Below are 10,827 nucleotides of genomic sequence, written 5' to 3'. Positions count from 1 at the left end.
GGAAAATATAGCCACGTCTCACAGTGTTATCCATTGTTAATCTGAATTTATCAAAAAGCTACTGAATGAATGACTTTATTTTTAAGAGAAGACATCAAAATGAGTGTCAGTTTCACACAAGATAAAAATCTAAGCACTATTTATGTGTGTAAGCCAGGTGTGTTGGGGGGAAAATATGATTCCAACTACCTACATTGAGGGTTTTCATTTATTGCTGGGGCAAGAATTCCCCTCTGAAGCACATCTGGGATCCTGGTGTGCCCGGGTTTTCTCCAGCAGGGATCAGAGGAATCATTCCTTGATATCTCTACGCGGTGGGAGATGGCATTTGTTCTGTCACCTCGGCTCTCTGCTGTCGCCTTGGGTTTGCTTTTCCCGGTTTGTGTGAGCTCTGCTCTTGGGCTGCAGCTCTTCCTCGGGCTGGTGCAGTGAGAGCTCCCTCTCCTGTCCCGAGTCCCTGGAACCGTAGGACAGAGGGATGGAGCGGGACAGATGAGGGCCAAGGGAGCGAGGAGGATGGAGGAGCATCAGTGCTGGCACTGGATTTTGGGTTGGAAAGCAGTTCCCGGGCAGCGCTCCTTGGAGTTCCTGAGCGCACAGAGGCTCGGTTACCGGGACTGGCCCGCGCCGGGGGTGCCGTGCCCCGCTCCTGCTCCGTGGGACCTTGGCTTTCGCAGCTCTCCCACCTGTGGGGCTCAGGAGGAAGGCGAGGAGCTCAAGCGGCTCTCCCGGAGCTGCTGGGGCTCGGCAGCGCTGGGGAAGGCGAGCAGAGCCGGGCGGAGGTGAGGAGCGGCCGGGGCCGGGCTCAGCGCACCTGGGGCCGGGCGGGGCGCGGCCCCCTGCCCTTGTCCCCTCCCCGGTGCGCGCTGTCAGGAGCGGGCGGGGAGCCGCAGACAAAGAGCCGGGGCCAGAGCCGAGCGGGCACCGGGGCCAGGAGGGGGCGGCCGGGGGGCGGGGACGCGGCGGGGGCGGCGGCCAGAGGCACCGGGGAGCCGAGCCCGGGCGCGGGGCGGCGGAGCCTCGGGCTGCGCTCGCCGGGAACAAAAGGCAGCTGCTGCCCGCGCACAGCGCCGTGGCCCGGGCTCCCCGGCACCATGGCCGGCTGCGAGCCCCGCCGCGCCCGGGCACTGCTGCTGCTGCTGCTGCTCGCCCTCTGCAGCCTGAGCGCTGCCCAGCCCCGCCAGCGCCAGTAAGTACCGGGGCCAGCCCGGGGAGCCGCGGCAGCATCCCTGGGCAGGGCGGCGGGGGGAGAAGCGGCTCTGCTCGGCCACGGCTCCCGGGGGGCTTCACCGGCAGCCGAACAAAGCCCGGAGGGGGCGCGGATGGAGCGCGGCGCTCCCCGTCCGTCCCCGCCGGTGGCGAAGTGCGGGGAAAGGGGGACCAGAGGAGAAAGCTCCCGTGCCATACCTGCCTCCAGCTGCTCCGGAGCTTTTATCTGCCAGCAATTATGTAAGGAATCCGGCTGCTGCGGTGCTGGGGGTGGTTGAAGGTAGCGTTGGGCGCTCCTGAGCAGCGTGTGAAGATTTTTGGTTTTTTTTTTTTGTGGGGAAGACCGGCCTGGGAGAAAGTGCGGGGAAAGTTCTCTGACTTTTAGAACTCGAATCCGCAGCTCTTTTCCAGTATGTTTAGGCTAATTTTGATTAAGGTTTGCTTTGTTCTTTATCCCTGGCTTATTATAACCCGTCAGCATCGTGAATAGATGTATTAACTGAGTGCCATGGAGAACTTATTCTCACTTGCTTACTAGAAAATATTTCACATCCTGCCAAGTTTTGGTGTAACCTGACAGAGCTGTTAGTTAAATGTGCTTAAAGGATCTGTCCGGTCCCTGTCAAGTTAACTCTTTGTTTGCCCAGTTAAACATTTAATTTTCGAATGCCACTTATTAAGTGATTTAGATAGTTGTTATCGAGGAACTGATACTTCAGAAAGAGTTTCAGCAAATCAGAACAATGTGAGTACATGTGCTTCACATATGGCACTGCAGTGCTGGGCTTATGACAGTTTAAATCTGATCATTTCATCCTGAGTGCAGCTGGTACTCTTTCTCCCTCTGCAGCTAAATCAGCTATCTCTCTTACCAAGGATTTGCAGGCTCAGTAGTAACTTTTTATTGTTATTTATTACCATTCTGATGAATTTTCAAACCTGGCAGCCATAAGGTTTGGGATCTGCAAGTACCCCTTGCAATTTAACTCAAATGCCACAGAGTTCTGAACTTCCTTTGGGGGTAATGGGATCTCCATGGCAATGAGGCCTGCTGAGAGAGGAACATGGGCTTGGAATTTGATAAAAGATTACTTGGGGGCTGTAAAACACCATCATCCTCATCCCAAAGTGATAATTAATCATGAGCTAAAACACCCTGGCTCATGGGACTGTAGAAAGGCATGGGCTGAGAAATTTGGCTTGAAAAGGCATCTGAGGAATTGCCTCGTGTTAAAAAAAAAAATCCTTTTGGGTAGGGAAAAAACCCCAGAAAGGTGTGTCATGAAGAGAATATAAATGTGTTGCTTCCAGCCCAGTGCATCAAAGAGCTCAGAGCCTGCAATGCTTTTAGCTGACAAGTTCGTGGCACGGTGCCATTCACAGAGGAGTGGTGCAGATTCCATTCAGAAACTCTCGCATTGCAGCATCTATGGGAGGTCGTTTTGGGTGGCTTTAAAACTCTCTGTGCGCCTCCTAAAATAATGCCTTTTGTAAACTTGCAGGATCTAATTGTTCCAACAAGAATGTGGTAGTAAAGCTGGGAATTCCAGCCCAGTTTTGTGGCTGCAGTTTCTGGGCTGCTTCTGTATAAATGGAAAGTTCAGGTGTGTTATGTGCACTGAGTCTGACATTCAGAAAGCTCCAAAAGTCAGCTCTGAGTCTCTTCACTTCTCCTGTATGAAAACTGAGCTATGAAAATGGAGCCATATGATTGAGTCAAAAATATCTAAGTTGTTTCAAAGAAAGCATTGGCTACAAAGCTCTACAAGAGGTTCAGGTACCTCCGTATTCCTTCATGAACTTTAGCTCTTTTATGATTAGCTGGTTTAGTTTGTTACATGCAATTGATAAATGAATGTATTTATTATTATTGATGCAATAAACATTGATATATTACTGGTTTTATATAAATCCTAAGGATCTGTAAGCCATTTGTAGCCACTTAAGCTCTATTTGTTCATTTATACATATTAGATACAGGCTTAGACTGTTGGTGACAATAAATGTGACCCTACAGGGGCAAATATATCACAGAGTATTTGTTCTTTTGCTACACAAAAGGTGTCTCACAAATGAAGGTAACACTCTTGTGGCTGTGTCTTGACTAACCACTCCCAATTGTGCTCCTCAGGGGTTATTTGATTGCAGCACCTTCTGTTTTTCGCTCTGGGGTGGAGGAAGCCATAAGTGTGACCATCTTCAACTCTGTCAAGGAGACCACAGTGCAGATCCAGCTGGTGGTCAAAGGAGAGACGGTGTCACGGGGCCACGGAACAGTCCTGGGTGAGCTCCTGGAGTCCTGAACTTGAGAGCTGATTTATCAGTTGGGGTACTGATACCTCCTAAAGAATTGCTTTAGGTGAAAATGGAATCAAGCTAATTGATCTACTACTGCTGCACCTTCTCAGCTGTTTGTGCCGATGTGGTTTTGCAGTGTGTGATCTCAAACACGTCAGGCTGATAACTGGAACACCAAGACATACAGAGATCCAATATAACTGATACTCTAGAGTTTTATATTGATTATACCTCCTTTTGATGCCTAAATATTTATCAGTGGGGGACTATATAAGGAATAAGTTTATTTTAAACAAAAATGTAAAATCTACATCATCATCATAAATTTCTTCTCTCCAAAATGAATGCTGGGAACACAATCTCCCCATCTTCAGAACTGGGTGCTGCTGAGAGAGGTGGTAATGTTTGTGTAGTTGGATAAGTCTTTAAAATCCAGGCCAGATATCTCTGTCCTGTGAGTAAAATCAATGTGATTTGATAATATCCAACTTAGCAGTGAGTGAATTTACATTGGTGAAAGTGAGGTCCAGCAGCCCTGTTGTACCCCTGTCAGTAGTGGTGGAAGCTGTAGCATGGTTAAGGCAATCAGGCTCTTTAACCCTCATGTTTTAACCCTTCTGTTAAAACTGGGAGTTTTATGAAAGCCATTCCATTTCTTGGAACAGATTGTCTCTGGTTGTGTCCTCCCCTTGATGTCTTTGAAAGTGGCTGACAATTGCAAAGCAATTCAAAGGGAGTGATGCTGACACATGTGGACAGCAAATGCTCAAGAGAACTCCTAGGTATGGCTGTATCCAGCAACCCAAACAGATCCCATGAGTGTTTGTTTTGAGAATTGTTGAAATCCCAAAAGAGGCCAGGTCCTTTTTACATCAAAACTTGTGTAGGCACAGGCTGTCCTGTGCTGGAAGCTTAGCCTTGGGGGTGCTCTCCAGTCACAGAGCACTTTGCAGTTTACCTTGGGCAAACTTTGTAAATAAATGTGGACCAGGTTTATTTTGAAGGACTCTGCTGGGTCTGACTTACCCTGCAGTCTGTTTTACACAGTGCAGAAAAATTACTTCAGGTGAAATCATAACAAAGGGACACTTCAGGGAGCAGCTCTGTGGTGTGGGGTCTTCCTTCACTCAGCTGCAAATATCTAAAATCTTAATGCCTTACCTTGAGAATAACTCACTCTCTCTCTCTCTCATATTTTAGATAAAGGAACAATTAAGCTGAAGGTGAGTGTCAATTATTTTAAGATGTTTTTGGTGAACATATAAGGGACTTTCCCTCAGCCATATACAGCATTGCTCTCTGGCACAAATAAATATTGCATTTTGGGGCACACACTGAGGAGGGTGCAGCCTTCACCAGAGGAAAAATGGAGAGTGAAAACAAAAAAGTTCAACCCATCACACCTCACCTGCCAGGCCCTTACACCTCTAAAGAAAATCAGTGGCTTGTGGCTCCACATAAATTTCTGTGTTTGGGTTATTTTGTAAGAATGGCAGTGCAGAATTCTGTGGGGGTTATGAGTTCAAATGTTGGCAAAATGGAGCTGGACTAGAAGGACAAGCCCTTAAAAGTGTTTAGTTTCTTAACTTAGGACTTAATTTGGGCTTGTCATCTTTGGGATGGTAAAGGGGGGTGATGGAACAAAATATTCAGTTGTGATCTGCATCTGGAATGGTACCAGATTTTTTACTTTGTCACTTTAAATCTGAAGTAGTTTTAAAGTAATTATTTCTCTGAGCAACTGGTTGAACATACACATGCATGCCCTTTTTGTTTTGAGGACTTTTTCGTGTTGTCACTGGGGTTTTCCCCTCTGCTGGCAGAGCTGTGGGTTGATTTCCCCACACCTTCTTTACTGGAAGCTGCATATATAGATCATGGATCAACCATCACTTTGCTTGAGTGAAAAAGGGCAGAAGAAAGTTTCCTGCCATGTTTTCAGCATGAATTTATCTCCTTTGAAGTTTATATATTGTAGAAAGTCTAGTATATCCTTAATTTTCTTTTCACTACTAACACAGATTTACATCAAAAGGCAGCAGGTGCCTCTTCTTGCTCATTTCAGTGTCAGTGACATTCCCCAAAATCTCAAAGGCTTTTCTGTGTGTTCCTCACCTCCTGGTGTGTTTTTTAGGTGCCTTCAGGGCTTCGTGGACAAGCACACCTGAAGGTTTGGGGCAACAGGCACCTGGCAGAGGAAGGGTACATTTTCCACAACTACACCACAGTCACCATCGACAGCAAGGGCTCCTCAGTGTTCATCCAGACTGACAAACCTGTCTACAAACCCAAGCAGAAAGGTAAAGTCACCTTGGACAATTTGCCAGATGCTAGGGCTGTTCAGTCTCAGCTCTGGTGGCTGATAAATTCCCTCTATTCCTTTTTTTAGTGTTGATAAACCTCTTTATGGTGACTTCTGACCTGAGGCCAGTCAACGACAGGGTAAGGAAAATTGTTTTCTTTCACACTGTGCAATATGATGGAATACTTGGTTCCTGCATTTTAGCCTGCATTTTATTCAAATGTCCTCTTACAGAAACAGGATTTTTAACCTATTTAGGCATAGTTTGTGATAGCTTGTTTTATTTGTAATTTAGCTTTTTTCACTTGGTCGTGTTCCTATTGGAGGAGAATACAAACTTTTGGAGTCCTGGGAAATAGGAGGCAGCTCTGCCAGAGCAGAGATAAGAATTTTTCAGAGACTTGCACCTTATTTAGGTAGTGCACAGATATGTAAATTATCACTTTTCCAGTTAGGTGTCTGAATTAAAAGTGTGTTTCTCAGGCTACTCTTTGCAAAGAAGAGATGTTCAAACTCTGTCACTTTGGGTCTCCCACCTTGTTTATGTTGACTCAACACTTTATCACAAAAAGCAGAAAAGTTGTTTCATAAAGCCTTTTATTTTTCTTTTTCCTTTCAGATTGAAGCTTATGTGGTGGTGAGTATCTGTGTGCCCATCCAGCAGCTGTCCTGTAGAGGTACAAGGTTTGTGCAGCCTTTAAAGGAACAAATTTGTGCTTTTCCTGTCCATTATGGCCATTCCCACCCCACCTATGCAATTCTCTATCCCTGTGTCATTATCTGATCTCTATACCTTGTTTTTTTTGCTACCACCAGCAAATATCCTTGTTTTCTACGTCAGTTTCAGAAATATATTCCCATTTTTCAGCCTGAGAAGGATTGGCTTGATTCATTGGGATTCATCTCCATCTCTCCACCCCATCTCTCTTTTTTTCAAAGCCCTCCCACTCCTGTCCTTCATGTGCTGGGCTGACAGAGCAGGGCCACCCTCATTCTGCACCCAAACAGAGATAGTGGACAGTAGAAATTCATGGAAAGGAAAGGCTTCTCCTGACTCCCTCCTTATGAGGTGAATAGAGGTTCCTTCTGTGTTTAGTCTTATTTTTTCTTTTATTTTTTTAAACCATATGTTTACCTGTCAGAAAGCAGAAGGATTCACTCTTGTTGAAGATTTACCATTGACAAAACCAGCAGGATTCATTTCATCTGAGTTTATCATCCAGAATTTGTCTTAATGGCTGTACAGCTCCCTTTAGGAATAAAGGGTCTTCAGAGGTCACTTCACCCCACCCAGGACTGGTGTCTTAAGGCAGAGGGAAAATCTGCATGACAGCATTGATTTGTGTGCATTGCTTACAGGATCAGAGCTCTTAAATAATTCCTGAAAGCAAACACCCCTGGTAAGGTATTTTTGGAACATTTTGGTCAGGTATTGGTTACATTTGAGCTGTCAGTGAGGTGTGTATATTACAAAAGGAAGTTCTTTGTTGCAAACTGATGTGTGAGTGATATTCATTTTCACTGCCATGTTTCTCATCCCTGAACCACCCTGCAGGATCCTCGGGGGTCTCGGATGATAGAATGGAATAACTTGAAGCCATTTTGTTGTGGTAAGTTCCAGATTATTTATTTTTCTCTCTGTGTACTGTGATTTGCCTTTGCTTCTGCTTCCACTGAGTTGTGTTCAGTAAGGCTTGGCAAGGGCTGGAGAGTGACAGAGTTCAGAGTGTTTTCTCCTTTTTCAGGCATTGTCAATATGACTTTTCCTCTGTCTGATCAGCCAGTGTTTGGGGAATGGCTCATCTTTGCTGAGATGCAGGGACACACTTACAACAAATCCTTTGAGGTGCAGAAATACGGTGAGTTGACCCTAACCCAGGTGCATTTGGAAGAACAGAACACTGAAATGCTTTCACTTGAGATGAAACCCCTGAAATAGTGCATTTGAAATGCCACCAGGAAAAATTCTTTAGAGCCATGTGTTTCAGGGGTGCAGACACTGCAAACTGGGAGCTTTGCTAAGGTCACCTTGCCAAGGTGGTTTTGGTTTGCTGCTGTTGTTGGTTGACCCTCTACTGGGTGTTACCCTGATAAATCAGAACCAGGGTCCTGTCAGAGCTGTGGGGACTTTTACTCTAACCTGGGCAATGAGATCTGCTTGAAAAGATTCTGCTCTATTTCTTCTCATTGTAGTGTTGCCAAAGTTTGAGTTGCTGATTGACCCCCCTCGCTACATTCGTGACCTTTCACTGTGTGAAAAAGGAACTGTCCATGCCAGGTAGGAACATGTCCCAAACCAAGTTTTATTGCTGTGCATTGTTGAGCAGTCACTGGAGCATGGATCCCACCTGTTGCAGACTTTTCAGGTGATTTCTAATCATCATCAGAAGCTTTCTGATGTATGAGCCTTCAAAAGCATGATTAAAAAAAAATCTGGAGAAATTGCTGTAGTACTGTTTTCTAGATGTGCAGGTAACGTGGTAATTGTCTTCATGTAACCAGAGGAACAGAAACCAGCTGGAGGTTATTAATCATCTTCTTTCCATTTCAGATACACATTTGGAAAACCAGTGACAGGGAAGTTAATTGTCAATATGACTATAAATGGTGTTGGGTACTACAGACATGAAGTGGGACACCCTGTCCTCAAGACCACCCAGGTGAGGAAGACCATGGACTCACCTGTGATAAAATGCCTGATCTGTCTTCTTTAACATTTATCTCACAGTTCTGTTTTGTTGCTGATGGGAGATCAGAAAATTAAGGAGTAAATATTATAACTGGGGCCAGCATAATAAAAATATTGCTTATTTTTACATGGTATGTTTATGATTTTAGATATTAGGAAGAGGTTCTTCCCCCCGAGGGTGCTGGCACTGCCCAGGCTCCCCAGGGAATGGGCCCGGCCCCAAGGCTGCCAGAGCTCCAGGAGCGTTTGGACAGCGCTCTCAGGGATGCTCAGGGTGGGGTTCTTGGGGGGTCTGGGCAGGGCCAGGGGCTGCACTGATCATCCCTGAGGGATCCAGCTCAGGATTTCTGAGGTGGGATGAGAATTTGTTGGCATAGTTTTAATCTGTCTTGAGAGCATATGGGGCTGAGGAGAGCAGGAGACTGAGGTGACAGAGTTAGTCCAGACCATGGGTAAGGGAGGAAAATGAAATGAACTTCCTGCCTTCCCTGCCTTCCCTGCCTTCCCTGCCTTCCCTGCCTTCCCTGCCTTCCCTGCCTTCCCTGCCTTCCCTGCCTTCCCTGCCTTCCCTGCCTTCCCTGCCTTCCCTGCCTTCCCTGCCTTCCCTGCCTTCCCTGCCTTCCCTGCCTTCCTTCCCTCCCCAGTTAATTCCCTCCAAAACACTGCTGCAAGCTCTCATCAGGTGCCTGTGCTTTAGATTTGGTTTCTGGGCCCTGTCAGGGTGTGAAATTGCATCTTCCCTTTGTTTCCCCTGCCCCAGATCGATGGCTCTGCCGTGTTTGATGTGTGTGTCAAGGACATGATGCCAGCAGATGTCCCAGAGCACTTCCGAGGCACAGTCAACATCTGGGCCACGGTGATCAGCTCTGATGGCAGCAAGCAGGTGACCTTTGATGACTCCACACCTGTCCAGAAACAGCTCATTGATATCAAGTACTCCAAGGACACCAGAAAACAGTTCAAACCTGGGCTGCCTTACAAAGGCAAGGTGAGATTAAAAGTAGAGCCTATGGACATGTGGCTAATTTAAAGTTGTACTGACTTGATGCCAGTGATTTTCCCCACCTGTCACTGAGTGGAATTGCTGATAATTTAAAGGAAATTGTTCTATAAATGCCCCATGTGCAGGTAGAAGTCACTTACCCCGATGGAAGTCCAGCTGACAGAATCACCATCCGAGTTAAAGCTGAACTCACACCAAAGGACAATGTTTATACAAGTGAACTGGTCTCAAGGAATGGCCTGGTGGAGTTTGAAATCCCCTCCATCCCCACAGCTGCCCAATATGTCTGGCTGGAGGTGGGTAAAAGCTCCTTATAGGATTAGCAGGCTTTAATGTAACTAATCTTGTCAAACCTGCACTTTATAAATCAGTGCTACAAACAGGAAATCAGTGCCTTTTAGCTTCAGCTTCTGGATTTCAACACAGCAGACACTGGTTTGTTTCTTGCTGCCAGGAGAATTGATGTTGATAACCACCATGAAAAGATGCTTCTCCAAATACAGCTTAACATGGTAGTAGGAGTCCAGTATTTGGGGAGTAAAGATGTCAAGAGATGAAAGGTGGAAGGTATAAAATGGGAGAAAATAGTAGAGATTAAGAAAGAACAAAATGAACTTTCTATGCATAGCATTAAGATGTAACTTTTTCCTTTTTCTTTTTTTAAGACCAAAGTGACAGCAATTGATGGGAAACCCTCTGGGGATCAATATCTGCCCAACTACTTGTCCATCAGCAGCTGGTACTCACCCAGCAAATGTCACATCCAGCTCCAGGCACCAGATAAACCTTTCCAGGTACGTTGGCTTCACATTCCATTATGGAAACCACTGCACTGCTTGGCTTAAAGTACTTTGTTCTAATTAAATATTTCTGGACATTCCTGATTCTGGGATCATGAACTGTTACTGTTTCACCCACGAAGGATGAAGTAGCTGCACTTGAGACACCAAATAATTGCTGACTGTGGGCTACACAGGATGCTAAGAGAAACTCCCTTGGTGCTCTGTGCAGCATCTCATTTCCAACCCCTTCTTTTCAGAGATGGGGTGGGTGTAGGCACAGAAAACACTTCAGGTTTTCATGTTTGAATATGTGTTCTGTGTGCCTCCAGTAAAGCTCAGACATGGATTGTTTGCTGAAAATGATTGGAAGTGATGATAGTGGGAGTGGCTGGATGGCTAAAGACCAAAATTAAGGCTGTGTAGTCTCACTGGAGCTTCCAGATTGAATCTCAGCTGAATCTGTTATTCTTCCAGTTATTGAAGTATAACCATGATTGCCTTGTCTTCTTTGGTAGGTTTTGTAGGAGCCTCTCTAAAGATGCAA

At 46.0% G+C, this 10,827-nt stretch overlaps 1 protein-coding gene across 1 annotated transcript in view; it reads left to right on the top strand.

The window, feature by feature from the left end:
- The first annotated feature begins 998 nt into the window (after nucleotides 1-998).
- The window catches only part of CPAMD8 (C3 and PZP like alpha-2-macroglobulin domain containing 8), a 54,838-nt gene continuing 45,009 nt past the window's right edge, over nucleotides 999-10,827 (top strand). The window contains exons 1-13 of the mRNA XM_058858704.1: nucleotides 999-1,189; nucleotides 3,341-3,492; nucleotides 4,708-4,730; nucleotides 5,642-5,807; nucleotides 5,897-5,949; nucleotides 6,429-6,446; nucleotides 7,365-7,419; nucleotides 7,555-7,668; nucleotides 8,003-8,087; nucleotides 8,361-8,469; nucleotides 9,259-9,486; nucleotides 9,627-9,797; nucleotides 10,167-10,295. Of these exons, the coding sequence (XP_058714687.1) occupies nucleotides 1,095-1,189; nucleotides 3,341-3,492; nucleotides 4,708-4,730; nucleotides 5,642-5,807; nucleotides 5,897-5,949; nucleotides 6,429-6,446; nucleotides 7,365-7,419; nucleotides 7,555-7,668; nucleotides 8,003-8,087; nucleotides 8,361-8,469; nucleotides 9,259-9,486; nucleotides 9,627-9,797; nucleotides 10,167-10,295 (1,398 nt within the window). The 5' untranslated portion in view covers nucleotides 999-1,094. The remainder of the gene's footprint in view (nucleotides 1,190-3,340; nucleotides 3,493-4,707; nucleotides 4,731-5,641; nucleotides 5,808-5,896; nucleotides 5,950-6,428; nucleotides 6,447-7,364; nucleotides 7,420-7,554; nucleotides 7,669-8,002; nucleotides 8,088-8,360; nucleotides 8,470-9,258; nucleotides 9,487-9,626; nucleotides 9,798-10,166; nucleotides 10,296-10,827) is intronic.

Source organism: Poecile atricapillus, chromosome 28, assembly GCF_030490865.1.
Source record: "Poecile atricapillus isolate bPoeAtr1 chromosome 28, bPoeAtr1.hap1, whole genome shotgun sequence".
Taxonomy (NCBI): domain Eukaryota; kingdom Metazoa; phylum Chordata; class Aves; order Passeriformes; family Paridae; genus Poecile; species Poecile atricapillus.
This window is presented reverse-complemented; position numbering and strand designations above follow the sequence as displayed.